At 36.6% G+C, this 17,757-nt stretch overlaps 4 protein-coding genes across 5 annotated transcripts; 2 read left to right on the top strand and 2 right to left on the bottom strand.

The window, feature by feature from the left end:
• Positions 1 to 1,306: 1,306 nt before the first annotated feature.
• On the top strand, positions 1,307 to 5,670 carry LOC116133758 (auxin transporter-like protein 2). Of its 2 annotated transcripts, none has more exons than XM_031419446.1 (9): positions 1,307 to 1,697; positions 2,304 to 2,521; positions 2,619 to 2,804; positions 2,916 to 3,028; positions 3,128 to 3,311; positions 3,415 to 3,512; positions 4,064 to 4,271; positions 4,366 to 4,623; positions 5,122 to 5,670. In XM_031419446.1, exons 2-9 carry the CDS (start codon positions 2,348 to 2,350, stop codon positions 5,344 to 5,346), a joined length of 1,446 nt encoding a protein of 481 aa, XP_031275306.1. In that variant the 5' UTR covers positions 1,307 to 1,697; positions 2,304 to 2,347; the 3' UTR covers positions 5,347 to 5,670. The 2 variants fall into 2 exon arrangements, with proteins under 2 accessions (XP_031275306.1, XP_031275305.1); XM_031419445.1 differs by lacking the exon at positions 1,307 to 1,697 and adding an exon at positions 1,710 to 2,084.
• A 1,584-nt stretch (positions 5,671 to 7,254) lies between these two features.
• Positions 7,255 to 7,900, top strand: LOC116133768 (30S ribosomal protein S31, chloroplastic). Its single transcript, XM_031419458.1, has 3 exons — positions 7,255 to 7,434; positions 7,519 to 7,583; positions 7,671 to 7,900. Exons 1-3 carry the CDS (start codon positions 7,290 to 7,292, stop codon positions 7,803 to 7,805), a joined length of 345 nt encoding a protein of 114 aa, XP_031275318.1. The 5' UTR covers positions 7,255 to 7,289; the 3' UTR covers positions 7,806 to 7,900.
• A 3,002-nt stretch (positions 7,901 to 10,902) lies between these two features.
• LOC116133752 (uncharacterized protein At4g19900-like) lies at positions 10,903 to 12,147 on the bottom strand. Its single transcript, XM_031419440.1, has one exon. The coding sequence runs from the start codon at positions 12,145 to 12,147 to the stop codon at positions 10,903 to 10,905; it is 1,245 nt and encodes a 414-aa protein (XP_031275300.1).
• A 3,519-nt stretch (positions 12,148 to 15,666) lies between these two features.
• Positions 15,667 to 16,950, bottom strand: LOC116133751 (uncharacterized protein At4g19900-like). The gene has a single exon (XM_031419439.1). The coding sequence runs from the start codon at positions 16,948 to 16,950 to the stop codon at positions 15,667 to 15,669; it is 1,284 nt and encodes a 427-aa protein (XP_031275299.1).
• Between the last annotated feature and the right edge of the window lie 807 nt (positions 16,951 to 17,757).

Here is a 17,757-nt window from a genome sequence, read left to right as displayed (position 1 = left end):
GGGGAAAAAAGAGCAAAGCGGAAGGGGAAGGGGAAAGGCCGGGGGGGCGTCAAAATCTATTCACTAATCATTACTTCTCCCACTAAGTGTAAAATCTTTTTATTTTTAATGGTTTGACAAAACACGAACGGCTCTTTCTCATTGTTTGAATCCACCTCACCACTGGCTGAGATGTGAATGCTCACCAAGCAGACAAATCCCGTTTGAACGGGGCAACGTGGGGGTTTTGTAAGGAATATGTGCAACACTTTTCTCATTTTCCATTTAACATGGACTCATGGAGGGACTCCCCCTTAATCCCCCCAAAACCATTCTGCCTTTCTGGCTCCACATCCTTTCTTATCTCCACTAAAAATCCCAATTGTTTTTTTTTTTCTTCTTTCTTAATGACAAATAGAGAATTTTAATTAAAAGGGTATAATGGTAATTTAACAGGATGTGACATGGTGGGAGCCTACGGCCAATAATGGGTCACACAGAACCGTCCGATGAAAGGGCATGTTCCCTATGATGAGCCGGCGTGAAGTGGGGGTTATTAAGAGGTTTATTGCGCGCGTGTTTTCTTTAAAAGCATGCTGGAATGGTGGCGGGACCATAACGGCTTGGCTTGAGCCAAATTTCTGAAAAATAAAGTATTTACTGCACAGCTGTGCCGATAAAAATTAATGGGCCGCAATTTAAACCAGTTGATCGGATTGGTCGGCCCATGATTTTAAAAAATCCAATCGTATCTTTCATTGGGCAATGCTACCTTCACGCGCTTAAAAGAAAGACATCATTTCAGTTCAGTCTAAAGTGTAATACACGCGAGGCAAAATCAGTGGGGGGATTGGATTACTATGGATCGATTGGGGGACAGGGAGGGAGGAAGCTTAATGAAGCATCGATTAATTAAACTCAAAGAATTCACATAAAATAAAATAAAAGATGGGAATTAATTGGGAAATCAAATTCATGGAATTACTGACTTAGATTTGGATCTGAGCTGAAGCAATTTTCTAAAACACGTATAACAATGAATGATGAAACAGGCTCTGAGGTAGAAATTAAGGAAGCTGTGACAGAAATCATGTGAAATGAATACATAGAAAATTATAACACTTGTTAGAAAACTTCATATGGTAAGTTACTTAGGGAGAATATAAAAAAAAAAAAAAAAAAAAAAGATCAAGAAAAGGATTTGTTACGTTACTGATTAGTGACATGAAATTATGATTAATTGAGTATTAGGTGGGTAATGTTAAGTTTAAGCATAAAATTTGTGCTATAAAAAGGGGAGGTCCATGGTTTGGTTAAGTTGAGTCCTTTACTGATCAGAACAACGTCTCAGTCTCTTAAATCTCTAAATTCTTATTTTCTCACCCACCAAACGGAGACCCCAAGAATCGAATCAGAAGTGGAATACAGTGAATTGGGGTTTGGTCACAATCACTCTTTCATCAACTCCTAGCTTTCTCTGTTTAAAAAATAGAGTGAGAGAGAGAGGGGAATTTTCAAAGCTCAGAGAAAAAGCAAACACAGTTGATAGTACTCTATAATCTATATAGTATAAATATTGCTTTGTTTGCGAGTGTATATATAAATATCTATTTATATATATATTCATATCAATGTTAGGTTGAATAGGAGCTAAAAGGGTCTTTTCTTCAACCTCTGCAAAGACCATATTGAAGTGGGCAGATTTTCCTGCTTTTCAGGTCGCTCGCCGTCTTAAGTTTCGGCACTGCCTTTAATCTGTGGCGCATTTAAGTGAGCTTTTACTGGGGCTAGGAGCAAAAGTGATTCGTAGCTAGAGATTTGCAATTATTTCAGGCCATTTAAGGCTGTCTCTGTCTCTGAGAAAAAACCTTGGAATGGAGAATTCTTAAAAACTCTCTGCTTCCAACTGTGCCTTGCTTGTGCTCTCTCTTTATTTACTCTTCACTCTTTTGTTTAATTTTTTTTTCACTCTGAAAATACGGAAAAATAAAGGTGATCAATCAAGTCTTGCATACGACACAACATAAAAAACCACACTCATTTGGGTTCATACACCGATCTGTATTTGCTTCAAATTTTTACCCGAAAGAGACGTCTCAAGCTAGGTTGGTCTAAAGCGCTATTTGGGCTCGCTTCCCTTTACTTTGCTTCGTGACTCCTCTCTTTTTGTGTCTTGACTCCATTTCTTATTTCTTTGTTTTATTTTTAGTTTAAGAGGAATTTCTGGTACATAGTTGGATCTGCGGTCTTATTGGCTTTCGTTTTCTGGGAGAGCGTTTGATTATAGTTTTTTTGTCTCATTAACTGTCTTTTATATGTTTCAGATCTACGAGGATTTAGACGTTGGCCTTAGAGAAAAACGAAGACAATGTTGCCTCAGAAGCAAGCAGAAGAAGCAATAGTCTCCAACTTCAACGAGACAGAACATGAAGGAAAAGAAGAAGAGAGAGATGGAGAACAACAGTCCTTGTTTAGCGTCAAAAGCATGTTATGGCACGGTGGCTCTGTTTGGGACGCCTGGTTCAGTTGTGCTTCCAATCAAGTACATAAAAAACGTCATTTTATTATTTCCAATTGATTAATGAAACCAAAACAACTCAAAATAACCATTTTTCCCCCTTTTTTTATTGATCTTCCAGGTCGCTCAAGTACTTTTGACTCTGCCCTACTCATTCTCCCAACTGGGTATGCTCTCAGGCATTGTGTTACAAATATTCTATGGAATTATGGGAAGCTGGACTGCGTACCTTATAAGTGTCCTCTACATCGAGTACCGAAGCCGGAAGGAGAAAGAGAACGTGAACTTCAAGAATCATGTCATTCAGGTTGGTTTCTAAATCACCATCACCAATTACTTCTAATCTTCAAAACAAGAACTCTAAAAATATCTGCCTTGGATTATTGTAACCAAAAGTTAAACACTGTTTTGGATTCAGTGGTTCGAAGTGCTTGATGGGTTACTGGGTCCATATTGGAAAGCTGTGGGACTTGCATTCAACTGTACTTTCCTCCTATTTGGATCTGTCATACAACTGATAGCTTGTGCAAGGTAACATTTTTCTTCACTTCAATAGAAGAATTAAAAACAACAGCTGGGGTTCTGTTTGATATTAACATCTAAATCTTTGTTTCTTCCTGATGAAAACAGTAACATTTACTACATCAACGACCGATTGGATAAGCGAACATGGACCTATATTTTTGGAGCTTGCTGTGCCACCACCGTGTTCATTCCTTCCTTTCACAACTACCGTATTTGGTCTTTTCTCGGCCTTGGCATGACCACTTATACGGCCTGGTACATGGCCATAGCCGCTATTGTCCATGGCCAGGTAATATAAACGAACTACCTTTTCTTAATTATTAAATTCATGTTTGGTGTTTAATTAATTATTTACAGTGGGTAGAGCTTTTGAAATTGTTTTGATTATGCAGGTTGAAGGAGTCTCACACTCGGCTCCAACAAAACTAGTGCTGTACTTCACCGGCGCCACCAATATTCTGTACACCTTTGGCGGCCACGCTGTTACTGTGTAAGCTTTTTGCCATTTTTAATTTTTCACTTAATTATATCTTATCCTCTTTTCTTCTACTCCTAGGCCTAGCTCTTCTTCTTGCACTTGTTTCTACACGGCTTCTCTTTGCAGCTTTTGCCGGCTATCTTGGGGCTCGAGATCCAGACAAAATCATGCAATTTTTATTTTTGCTTTTGTTTGTTGGGAAACAATTCTTCCCAGAACATTTTTCTAGGAAATTTGTACAGGAGAAGGGTCCTATGGTCTCCGTCTTCAACTGTTTACCTTTTTTTTTTTTTCACTGTGGACAGCCCGGTTCTGACCTTAAATCTAGTCTATGTTTTTCTTTGTCCTTTACTCGTAGAATGATTTCTCTATCATAGACCCAATAGTGACCTTAATTTAGTCTGCTCTCTAGTAGAATCCATTGCTTGAGGTTGAGGTCATTTTCGTCATCTTATTTCAAGCTGAAAGTGTCATTAACATGGTTTAGTTTATGATTAACAAAAATTTAATGCACAATTCCTGAAATTGGGTTGCCTTTATTTGTGAAAAAATATTTATTTCAGGGAAATCATGCACGCCATGTGGAAACCTCAAAAGTTCAAGTACATATATCTGTTTGCCACCTTGTACGTTTTCACATTAACGATTCCGTCAGCCACTGCCGTCTACTGGGCATTCGGTGATCAGCTCCTCAATCATTCCAACGCCTTCTCACTTCTCCCCAAGAACGGCTGGCGTGATGCCGCCGTTATCTTAATGCTCATCCACCAGGTCTAAGCAACTACCAGCTTTTTGCACAATCCTTTTTTTTTTTTTTAAACTAAAATCTGACAGTGGGATTAAATTATTTTTCTAATTTTTGCAGTTTATAACATTTGGGTTCGCATGTACGCCATTGTACTTTGTGTGGGAGAAAGTTATTGGGATGCATGACACAAAGAGCATATGCTTAAGGGCACTTGCAAGATTACCAGTTGTGATACCAATTTGGTTCTTGGCCATTATATTCCCATTCTTTGGTCCTATTAACTCTGCAGTTGGAGCTCTCCTGGTTAGCTTCACCGTCTACATCATCCCAGCTTTAGCCCATATGCTTACCTACAGAAAAGCTTCTGCTCGACAGGTAAATAAAAAAGGCTTAAACTTAACACTTCTTCACACTTTCACTTGCCTAACTCTTTAGTCCCCACATGACAGAAACTTGTAATTATCTTGATATGTTAATGGGGGTTTGGGCATAATATTTTTAGTGGTCAGCCCGGGTTTGATGGGGATTTCCATAGATTCTACAGTGACAGAGTCCTAATTGAGTAGAGAGAGAGAGAGAAAAAAAAAAAGAAAAGGTAGAACAAGTGTGTACAAGAGCATTTAAGGCTTGGATTTGGAAATATTACGAGAACAATTGAGATAGGTGGCCAGTCCTTTTCATTTAGTTATAATACTACAGTTGTATTGTTGTATCTTGTCTGGGATGAACTGGCTCCCTGACTTAGACTCACTCCCATTCAGTTAGGCTTAAACTATTTTACTTACTCATCAATCATGTCAACAATTATAAAATTATTTATAAACTTTAGTTTATTAATTTAACCCATCCGGGTCTGGTTTATTTTTTGTGCAGAACGCTGCAGAGAAGCCTCCTTTCTTTATCCCAAGCTGGACTGCAATGTATGTATTTAATACATTTGTAGTTGTGTGGGTTCTCGTCATTGGTTTCGGGTTCGGTGGATGGGCCAGTATGACCAACTTCATCAGACAAATCGATACATTTGGGCTCTTCGCCAAGTGCTATCAGTGCAAGCCTCCACCGCCGACGGCAGGCGTTGCTCCGGCCCAACATCACTGAACTTAACAGCAACAAACGTCAAAAGAAAAAGAAAAAAGCACTCTTCTCTTCTCTTCTCTTTTTCTCCCATGTTTTTGCTCCATATTTTGTATCATACATGGGGAGATAGCAATACCTCCCTTACATGTGGTGATGTGTGCTGGATTTCGCTATTTTTTTTTCTTTTTCTATTTTGTTATTTTCCTCTCCCCCCCTTAAATTTAGTGGATAAAATAGTGTGTTGAATTGTGATGATTCCTTTGCTATCAAAGCATAGGGTAATTAAAATCAGATATATAATGTTTAGTGTTTTTTTTATATATAAATATATATTTTTTCTTTTTTCTTGGGATATTATAAAATATTTGTTATAGCTTGCATTGTCACTATTACTATACCATGTTCCCAAAGTATATAGCCTTATAAAATTAGTAACGTTATGGGTGTCTTGTCTGTAATATTTTTTTAATGCCAACGTGGCTTGGTCTCAAAAGTTTGTATGTGGACATGTTTTAATGGCCCTTTTGACCTTAGATTCTGTTTTATGGAGTGGGCCGTGGACCCGCCCCACTTTCACATGGGTTGCACGTTACTTCACCTGATTGTCACGTGCCACTCTTTACTCCAAAATATTCCTTTTCCCCTTGAAATTCACATGTCAACAACCCTTCTTACTTCCATGTTTAATCATCTTATCATTAATTGCCTCTTTTTCTAATTGGGTTTTTATTTTATTTTAATTTTATTGCACATACCACCCTATTATAAGTATATGTTAATGAGAACCCAAAGCTTGATTAGAGGTAATTAACTTTATTTTAAAAAATAACAATAAATATAAATTGAATTGGATTAGTGGGAGCCGTCACTTCAATCTGTAAGCAAAGGAGGAATTGACTTTATGACTGAAGCATTATAAATAAATATGCTTCCAAGATCCAATTCCAGTAATAACTCATTGCATAATATAAGCTAACACTTGCATGCCATATATCCACAACTATATATTATCAGAATAATTTATATAATTAATTAAATTAAAATAGTAAACTTAACGTCACGTAGAAAGTTTCAGCTAAGATTCAGTGCCATTATCCACATCAACAAGTCTTCTGTGAGCAAGCTCGAATAAAAAGGATCCTGAAAAGCTTAGATTATGATATAATAATTTTAAATAAATAAATAAAACTTAGATATTACATTAATATTAAGCAAGGCCTTTACTCAGGAGAAGAACATGCATTTGCATGTGAAAATCTCCAAAGTAATAATAAGTCTTAGATCTAAATCTACTCTACTCCCCAATAACTTGGAACTTCAGCCATCTCAAATTTGTTTGACCAATGCCATACGAATCTGTTTTCAAAAGTGACACAAACCTAAAGTAAAAACTTCTATCATTCATTTAAAAAGAATCGTCAAAGTGCTACTGGGGGTTATCTTATCCTTTGTATAGATTCTCATTCTACTAAATCATTTTGGATTCCCATTTTGATAAACTATTTTTAGTTGAATTTTATCGGATAATCTTATTTTAAAACTAATAATAAATAATTTCAATTCAATGACTCATCCGTAGATAATTTAGATGGTTAAGATGAATTGAAGATAATATAGATAAATGCTTGGTGTCAGATTTGATTCCCCATCTAAGTATCCCCGAACCCGATTTAAGTGAGGCTAAAATCAATTGGTTTCCGAGAGGGGGTTTGCCATTTCCTTCTATTTGATTGGTGGGTTTAATGGGTAGTTATTGAACCAGACCTACTAAATACACATCATTTTATTTTAAGTACACAGTCCTTTTTTTTCCTGGATCACACTCTTATTGGGCTATTTGGGCCTGATGCTGGTCCAACTTACTGGGCCGGGCCGTAAAATCGAAGTATATAAATGGGTACTGGTTGAGGGAATCAACCTCATCTTATCTTCAAAATTTTCAGAGTCCGAATTGAAGCCGAGCCATGGCGTCACTCATACTTGGAGCTCTACCTCTGACACCTCAATCTCGCATTTCCTCTTCTCAATCTCAAACGCTCGGCACTTCTCTCAGCTGCTCAACTCACTCAGTTTCGCTCTCTTTAACTCGCTCTCCTTCAATCCCCTTCGGTCAGTAACTGTTAACCGCCAATTTCTCTCGCTCTTTTAAGTGGAATGACTAATAATTGCCCTAATTTTTGTCAAATGATTCAGTGTACTGTGGTCGCGGCGATAGGAAGACGGCCAAAGGAAAGCGTTTCAATCACTCCTTTGGCAATGTAAGAAGTGTTTGTGACTGTCCGATGAAATGGTGAATTTTGTTATTTTTCGATGATGAATTTATTTTGTTTTGGTTTATTTATTAGGCGAGGCCGCGAAACAAGAAGAAAGGGAGAGGGCCACCGAGAGTGGCAGCACCTCCTGCTCCACCAAAGAAAGATAAGTATGATGATGATGAGAAAATCAATATCGAAATCGATGAATCTTTGTTCTCTAGTTAATTCAGTTATCCTGTTTCGTTTCTTCTTGTTACTGTAATTTTGTTGAATCTTGAGATGCTATATTATTATGTCAATTTGTCATTTCTCTATTGTTAGTTTACAATTTGCAGTACATCCAATCCTGTTCTTTTTATGAGGACACCAACTATATAGAAAAACAAAAAGATTCTATGGCTCTTCTTCGATTATTATTGCTTAGGCCTAAAAAAGAACATATTCCGGCTGGAATGATGCTACACGTCTCAATAATATCCCAAATTTATCATCTCAATTGATGCATCAGTCTATATGATATTCAATGATGAGCTAATGTAGTAAGTGATATAGTATTGCGTATTGCCATGTAGGATACCAATTCAATATGACATTCAATAATCGGCACAAATATGGTAAGTGATATTGCATTACATATAGGATATCATCACTGGGATGAAAACATCGGGATACTATTTAAGATGTGTAGCATTGCTCATCCTAGCTAATTGTCATGTTTTCTACTTATACTGAGAATCTTTGAAGACCATGATTGTCTAGGAGAGTCTAAGAGAAGAATGAAGAACCCTCCTGTGTCATTTACATTAAAGCTTGGAAGGAAGTATGAGGTAGATCTAAGACTGTAAAAATGTCTACACTAGTCTTCTTCTTTGGCGATGTTTACATAGCTTCATAGTGAAACTAGTCACTGGCTAGTGGCTACAAGTTTCTTTCCTACTGGACGGGAGGCGGCCGAAATGTTATGTCAAAAGAATGTTATCTCTTCAAGCCAAGCTTCAGCTATTGTGTACCTTAGTAAATAGGGTAATCAGGTGTGATTGCAAGAACTTTAAGCTCACGATCAAGTAGTGGTTTTCATGGTCATGTAGGCTTGTCTATTGTCCAGAGATCTTGGTATAATTATAAAAAATGCTTGAGAGTTGTTTTTCAACAGATTTTCTGCACCCAAGAATTCTCTTGGTCCAAATGTCTCTGCTGGTGACAACCAAGCCGTGAAGAACTCAATTTTACACTGTTTGTTGAAGAATTCTAGAGCTCAGTTATGAAATTTCTACTCGAGTCAGTTGATTTGAGAATTTCAATTTGAGGCAATTTTTCTGTACATCCTTTTAATTCTTACTTCTGTTGTGAGATTCCTGGGAAGAGCAGGATCTGGAGTTTCACTGTTCTTCATTCATAGCTTGTGCAGGAAGCAATGGCCTGCTATATTGTTCAACCTTGTGTGGTAAACAAGACCTGCTATTTTCTTAAATCCTTTCTCGTGTGGTTTGCAGCAGCCTATATATTCTTCAATTTTTGATTGTGTGGTAAGTATTGACGTGGTATTGGAGGTTGACTCAACTTGCCTTTCAATTTTGGAAGGCTCCGCTGTTTTGAGAATTTTGTTAGTAATCTGTTTTGTCTAAAAAATTTCATTGGGAGCTTGTTGTTCCTTGAAAATGTCACTACATTTTAATATCTGCAGGGTAGACAGGAAGGTTGGACATGAGGATGTCTGCATAGATTATGAAAAATATAGCAGCTAATGAGCTGGTAGAGAAGATGTGCGATTTAATGGTTCAACTGAGTACTCTGTAGTTTAGTATCTTGTGACATTTTTCTCTTCCCCATGAGAGTTGAACAGGGAGAGAGTTTACGGAGTTGATACATTGTTGTTCTTAAGACTAAAGCTTATGGTCACGTCTTACTCTGTGCCTCCATATGTTGAAATCGTGTACGTGGATATAACAAAATTTCCAGTTTTGTAAGTTTAGAGATGAGGCTATCTGCATAGGTTAGAAAAAAATATATAGCAGCAGACGAAAAGGGTGATCGGGAATTGGCAGTTAGATTGATTGATTACTCGAGTGTTCAGTATCTTGTGATCACATACTGTTCTCAATCCATGACAAGGGAGAAATGAGTGGGGAAAAGAATTTATTTATGTAGAGTAGACGAAAGTTTTCAATGGCGCTGTAGGATTTAAAAAAAAAAAAAAAAAATCAATAATTCACGAAATGTCAAAAAAGTAAAGTTGAAATATTTCAAACCCATAAATAAATCCCGGTGAAAGAGGCTTTCATTGTATGCTTTAATGCATGTAAGAATTGTTCAAGTGTGATCTATCAACATTTTGTCTTAAGAGGAATTGAGGATCTGGATTTTGGATATTGTCTTCTTCTCTCCGTTGTTTGTGTATGTAGTAAGCAGTGGCCTACAATTTCTTCAACATTTTCTAGGACGTTCAACACAGAATGGTTACTTTCTGCAATCTTTTCTTGTTTTCTAAGCATTGGCCTAGAATTTTCTTCAATTGTCTTTCAAGCTTGGGACTCTATTGCATAGAGCATTTTATTACGAGTCTGTCGTGCCCCGAAAGCTTCAATGAGAGTTTGTAGTGCCTCAAAAATTTCACTGTCTAATAGTACTTTTTGCAGCAAATGAGAAAGTGGGGAGGAGCTAAGTAGCCGGTATATTAGGATACACTTTCCCCATTCTCAAGAGAGTTGCATTGACAGGAGGCAGTTTTTGGTTGGACACGGTCAAAACTAGTGTCAAAACTCAAAAGCAAGAAGGTCAACTCAATGAATAATGAATAAATATTTGTATATATGATGCTATTTGATGGATAATAAATGATACAGTAATAAGAAAATACAAAAACAAAACCGAATCTAAACAGAATAAATTTGTTGGAAAACAAAACTAGAAAAGGAACTCTAATTGGAACTCCTCACAGCTCATGTTATGTATTTCTAAAGATCTTATAACAATGACAACGATTATACTTGCAAATTGAAGGGCAACTAATGTAACGTCTAACCACCCTAGATGGCCAGAGGGGGCGATAAGGATGCTTATGAATGTAATTAAAGGGCAATGCTTATTTTCCAAAACTGAGAGCAAAACAGGATTTAGGGTTTATGGTTTTTAGGGGAAGTTTTAGAATTGCTATAAAAATAAAAATAAGACTGCAAGGCACTTAAATTAAATCATAGAAATGCTCAATCCCTCTTTACTTTCGAATAGTTTCCGGCGCGCAATTTTTTAACGCCAAAGAAGTTCCTTATTGAAGCAATAAATTATACACAACTTTGCAGTCTTTTTTAAGAAAGCTTCAAAATTAAATGGTTATCGAAGAATTATACGTGTCTCGGCAAATGAAACAGCGAGATGCAATTGTTCTTTGTATAACACTTCCCTCTTCAATTACCAAATCTCTTGTTAACCTGTTCCATAGGTGTAGCGCATAGCTCTCTCTGTTAAGCTCAGCCACCGTGTCTTCCACCCGTTTCGATTCTTGCTCTGTCGTCGGTTTCTTATACAGCTCGGGTATCTGAAGCCAACCCGCTAGATAAAACGCCTTTATTGGTAAAATTGTAATGTTATAAGGAGCTGTGCCTCCAACGTTCAGCCTCTGAATAACTCTAGAAAGCATGTTAGGCCCGTTATGCCCCCATATGTTTCCATCAAAAGTTGTGGCGAATTCCCTCAAGAATTCGACTAAAATTGGATGCGCAATATCAAAGATCATCAATGCATTATTCACCGAGCTCCAGTTTTGAGTGTTTCGATCTATAACTTGCACACCAACCGCATTCCTCAACCCTGTGAAGTTTCTCATAACTATGAAATCTGTGTCCAAGTAAACACCTCCGTACCTGTATAAAATGGCAAGTCTAATGAGATTGGAAAGATTATTATATAATGGAAACTTTCCAGGGTCCTTGTTTCCACTCTTTAATTCTTCAAGCCAGGCTTCAGCTGGTGTGTTCTTCACTACAAATGGCACATCGGGAGTAACTGCAACAATCTTAACCCCGCGATCAAGTAATGGTTTCAAGATTTTGTAGCCACGCCGCCCGTCTAGAGTTCTTGATAAAATCATCAAGCACGCTTGAGGGTTGGCCTTCATTAGAGTGTCAACCGCCAAGAATTCTCTCGGTCCAAATGTCCGCGCGGGTGAAAACCAAATCATGAAGAACTGATTTGTACAATTTTTATCAAAGAATTCCAGAACCCGACCATGAAATTTCTGACCGGAGTCGTCTGATTTGAGAACATCAAGTTCCGGAACTTTTCCCCGGAACCATTCTATTCTTTTTTGTATTGTCAAATCAGGAGGAGGAATCAGAGGATCAGGAGTTTCACTATCTTCTTTTTCTTCATTCGTCTCTCGCTTTAGTGGTAGTATGGTGGTGTTGGAATCCAAAATGGAAGTTTGTAATACTAATTTTTCTGCAGAGTATACACAAAGATTATTAATGAGGGCGCCATTAGAGACGAGGCTGCTTGTGTAGATGAGATAAACGATAGCGGAAAATGAGACGGCGAGGAAGAGGGGTGATTTGATAATTTGGCTCAACATTTTGTGAGAACTTAAGGGCTCTATGCAACAAGGGATTTTCGGAAGTTTCTATATATGTATGTTTTGCCCGTCGACATTTAAACTGAAAAAAGGGCCAATTAAGCAGTGGATTCATGCATCTTACGTACTGTATGAGTGTCTGGAGTTGACTGTTGAGTACGTAAAAATGAAAAAGCCATGAAATCTGTAAAATAACTCTTTAATTTCAGTTTAAAGTTATTTTATAATGTAAATTGAGATATCAATATATTAAGTATATCTTGAGAGTTGGGAAGATTTAGGGATTGCTGATTATTCTTAATATCAATATATAATTGGTTAATGGAGTATATATTCAATAATGCTACGGACACCGAAGACCTGTACCGAAATTTTGCACCAAATGACGTGTCAGCTGAGTAGACGCAGTCACATAGCATATAACAAATATTTCGTGAATGAACAGCTGTTCATTAAATATGGACGGACGTCCATGATTATTGGACGACTGTTTAATTTAAATGGACTCGCGTCCATGAGAAAATAACAATGGACTCTCGTCCATATAATATGGACAGGAGTCCATTTACTATAGACGGGCGTCCATCTAGCCATGGTTTAAAATAAAAAAAATTTAAAACAAAAATCATGGACGCCTATCTATATATTATACAGACGGGCGTCCATATTTAATGGACGGACGTCCCTTTTAGATGGATGCCTGTCCATTGTTTAATTTTAAAAATTTTACACACAATATTTGAGTCTCAATCAAGATCCAAAAAGTAAATGTCGCCATCCTTCATTAAATTTGTTGTCTATATTTAAAGTAATTGGACAAGTGTCATAAGAATATGACGTAACTATGCATTGCTTTCATGCTTTTTATTCTTATTAGATCCACCCAATATGCTTTTATTGCTGTTACAATTTTGTTGAGATTGTGAATTTTTTTAATTTAAACAATGGACGGGCGTCCATCTAATAGGGACACCCGTCCATTCAGTGGGGACGTTCGTCCATAATATATGGACGGGCGTCCATGATTTTTGTTTTCAAATCTTTTTAATTTAAACTATGGATAAACGTCCATTATCGATGAATGTCTGTCCATAATAAATGGACTCCCGTCCATATAATATGGACAGGAGTCCATTGTTATTTTCTCATGGACGGGAGTCCATTTAAAATGAATGGTCGTCCAATAATCACGAACGCTCGTCCATATTTGATACCGTTCATTCATGGATTTGCCAGGATTTGGTTCATGGATTTTGATTTGTGGAAGAAAGGCGTGATGTATTTTCTGTACTAGCTACTGTAATCAAATTTTGAACACTAAAGAAGGAAACTATCACATATATGCAATGGAAGAGTAAACAGCTTCCCAACTGTTTTGCGTTTAAGAGAATAGTTACAGTCTTTGTGTTCATTTTATTCACATGGGGATCATAGATTCAGAAAATCAATAAATAAAGGAACAATAATCAAGAAACACCTTGATTTTTCCTCTATTTCAGGTTTCTTATCTTTATCCAAATCAACTGGATATATAAGAGGCCTTGAATGCTGAAGCTGCATGTAAAGATCATACCCATGTCTGTCTTGCACTCTGGAAACTAGGAAAGGCCAATAGGGCCCCGGTTTGTTTCAATCAAAGGTTGACTAGAATGGTACAGTGCTCCTGGTAAGGAAATAAAAACGGCCAATTAAGCCCGAGGACCATGCATCGTATTCCATTGAGTTGACTGTTGAGTACGTAAAAATGCAAAAGCCATGGATTACTTAAAAATAACTCTTTCATTTCAGATTAAGTTATTTTAGAATGTAAATTAAGACATTAATATGTATATATATAGGAAATTTTGGGAGGTGAGGTGCCCCGGAAGTTTCAATGGGAGTTTAAGGTGCCTCGAAACGTTCTCTAAGTCTAATTTTTTGAGGGTAGGTAGAAAAATTAGAGATGGTAGCTGCAAATGAGGTGGTAGAGAAGGTGAGTGATTTGGCATTTTGGCCAATAATTTGATAAATTATTGGATACTCACTCAGCTGATTAGTTTTTTCTCTGTTACAATACATGAGAGTAGCATCTTAATTAATCATTCAGAACCCTAGAACTATCGGCTGGGTAAAAGTTTCAGTAACCACCTCTATTAGCAAGGATGGATCCAAAAATTTATGTTAGAGTTAGCCAAATGAAAACTAATTGTAAATAACATTCATATTCTATTTTTCAAGTCAAAATTATTACAAAAAGGAAAAAAAAATTACATTTACTATTGTCTTCGGCGGAGCTTCATATTGAGGAATCGTTGTATGACTAGCTCCTTATCAACACTTTTAAATATATCTTTCTTAATATATGGAAACAGACTATCATTCAAGAATTGATCTCCTATTCGATTGCGTAAATGAATCTTCACAATTTTCATAGCAGAAAATGCTATTTTTACACTTGCAATTGCAACTGGTAAGATTAAAGTCAATATGATGAGCAAATATACCAATGAGTAAATAAGATGTTTCTTCTTTTCAAACATTTTCTAAGCAAGACCGGTAATATCATTTAGTTATGAAAAATCATTATCCGAGCGCATATCATCAATATAATTATCAAGTTGAAGTTCAAGTGTCATAAGATCAGCAGAAGAAAATTCAAGTGGATAAAATTGAGCAAAACGAACTAATTTTCCCTTATCAAATGCTTGAAAACAATCACTTGGATTTAGGGAGGCTATGGAAATAAGCAATTCTATATTACCTTCATTAAAATGACTGTTAAGCTCTGATAGTTGCAAATCTATTGTAGCATAGAATAACTTGACACGATTATGAAATAAATTTGTCATTTTTTTAACATTACGTCGCGATCTCCCTCGTGCAACAAATTTCTCTTCCATATTTGGCGCATTTATCTTATGAGCAATGCAAAAATGAGAAACTTCATCAAGTTTTTATTTTTCAAAACTTTAGGAGAGGTCCACAGAAATTTAATTAAAAGAAGAGAGAAAAAAAAAAAAAAAAAAAAAAAAAAAAGTACCTAATCTGCAATGCCCCTCACACAAAAGCTTAATAAAAGAAGTTCCTTATTCAAGCATCAAAATATACAGATTTCAGTTTTTGATATCTCTTTGGTTTAGTGTTTAGTAGCAATTTTATTTTCTTGAGGACATTGGAGTTAAATTGAACATGCATTTACTGTATGTCTTAGATATTGAATAAGTGAAAATTTTGTTACTAGATATTGACTTTCTGAAGAAAACGTAAAAGAAATTTCTATTCGTGTTCTTGAATCTCCAACGTAAATGTAAAGGTAATTTGATTTGGTTGTGTATAAATCGAAGTATATGTAAATCTACTCTGACAGAAATCTGCAGATCGAATGTAACTGGAATGGAGAATGTAATGCTTTCCTCTTAGCCATAATGGTTCAATCAAATAAAAAATTTATTTATTCAAGCTACCAAAAAGAGGCTTATGCTGATTTATTCCCTGTACGCTACTTCGCTTTGGGAGAAAACTGAAAACAACCTTCAAATTTTATAAGACTTTTTGACAAATCAAACAGTGAGATGCAATTAATCTTTCTATAACACTTCCCTCTTCAATCACTAATGGCCTTGATATTTGGTTCCACAGGTGTATCGCATAACTCTCTCTGCTTAACTCAGCCACCGTCTCTTCCGCCCATTTTGATTCTTCTTCCGTCGTGGGCTTCTTATACAGCCTGGATATATGAAGCCAATCTACTGGATAAAACGCCTTTCTTGGCAAAACACTAATGTTGTAAACTGGTGAGCGTCCTGCGTCCAGTCTCTTAATAATTCTGGAAAGCAAGTATGGTCCATTTTCCCCCCAAATGTTTGGTTTAAAATTTGTGGCATATTCCTTTATGAATTGGAATAACATTGGATGCCAAATGTCAAAGATCTGTAATGCATTATTCACTGACTTCCAATTCTTAGACGCTCTATCTATAATTTGCACTCCAATTGCATTCCTCAACCCTTCAAAATTTTTCAAAACTAGGAAATCTGTATCCAAGTAAACTCCCCCATACTTGTACAATATAGCCATCCTAACCAGATCAGAAAGATGAATGGTAAAAGAAATAGTACCAGGATCCAATTTTCCACTCTTTATGTCTTCAAGCCAAACTTCGGCCGGCGTGTTCTTGACCAAAAAAGGCACATCTGTTGTGACTGCAAAAACTTTAAGCTCACGATCAAGGAATGGTTTCAGGATTTTGTAGCCGCGTATTGTGTCTAGAGATTTTGATAAAATCATCAAGCATGCTTGAGGGTTGGACTTCAACAGAGAGTCTACGCTCAAAAATTCTCTGGGTCCAAACTTCCCTGCTGGTGAAAACCAAATCATGAAGAATTGAATTGTACACTGTTGGTTAAAGAATTCCATAACTCGACCATTAAATCTCTGACCCGAGTCGTTTGATTTGAGAATTTCAAGTTCCGGGACTGTTTTTCGGATCCATTTCCTTTTCTCTTCTCCTCTCAAATTTGGAGGAGGAACCATAGGATCAGGTTTCTCACTGTCTTCTTCTTCTTCACTCGTAGCTTGCTTATTAAGCAATGGCGTGGAACCCGTGGTATTTTCTTTAATCTGTTCGGGTGCTTTAGCAGCAATCTGTTGTGCTTCAGAAACATCACTTGGATTATGTGGTGCTTTGTAAGTCCTACAAGCTGTAATATCTACAAGGTTTGCAGAATGATTAAAGATGAGGCTACCTGCGTAGATGACAAAAGCTATGGCAGCAAATGAATTAACACAGAAGATTGGCGATTTGACAACTTTCCAGTTCAGCATCTTGTGAGAACTGGAGAGGTTCTATCGATCAAAAAAGAAATTTCAGTGAGTTTTATGCATGCATTTTGTCGGTTGGCATTTAAACTCAAAAAAGATCGATTGTTGCGCACAATACAAGGATTCATGTGGGTTTTAAGTTAAAAAGAAAAAGCCATTACTTACGTATAACAACTCTTGACGAAGCACATGCTCTTCTTTTTTAGAGTGGTTTAAAATCTTAATAAAATAAGAGTAAACGTCTTTTTCCCACCCAAGGTTTTCCTTAAAGGATACTTTTCTCGCCCAAAAAGTTTCAAAATACCAATTTTCCCATCCAAAGTTAATATTTGGATACTATCTAAAGCTGATTTCGGCTAATTCCAACGGTAAAAATTCTCTTCGTCACCACCATTTTAACCTCCGAACTCCTCTCTATAAAACCCATCTCACTCCAACACTTAATTTCTTGTCGATTATCGGTCACTGCAAAGTTAGAGTTTCATATTTTTAGCTGATTTTCCATTAGTTATGAGGGCAAATATTCAATCAATCACCACCATTCAATTCATCGGCCTCTACTCTATTAAACGTTTTTCACCCTGACTCTTGGTAACTAGCCGAACACCAACTGAAAAAGTGAAGTGTATTTTGAGTATTAACGGAATATAAATTTTGGATGAAAAAGTGGTATTCTGAAACTTTTTTTGATAGAAAAGTACCATTAAGGTAAACGTCGGGTGAGAAAAAGTCGTTTACTCATAAAACAATTCGAAAACTTATTGTCACCAATCCCATCGCTCTATCCATGAACCCCATTATCCATTTGAT

The sequence above is a fragment of the Pistacia vera genome, unplaced genomic scaffold (genome assembly GCF_008641045.1).
Source record: "Pistacia vera cultivar Batoury unplaced genomic scaffold, PisVer_v2 Contig274, whole genome shotgun sequence".
Taxonomy (NCBI): domain Eukaryota; kingdom Viridiplantae; phylum Streptophyta; class Magnoliopsida; order Sapindales; family Anacardiaceae; genus Pistacia; species Pistacia vera.
The sequence above is the reverse complement of the archived record's forward strand: the minus strand, read 5'-3'. Positions and strand labels throughout refer to the sequence as shown.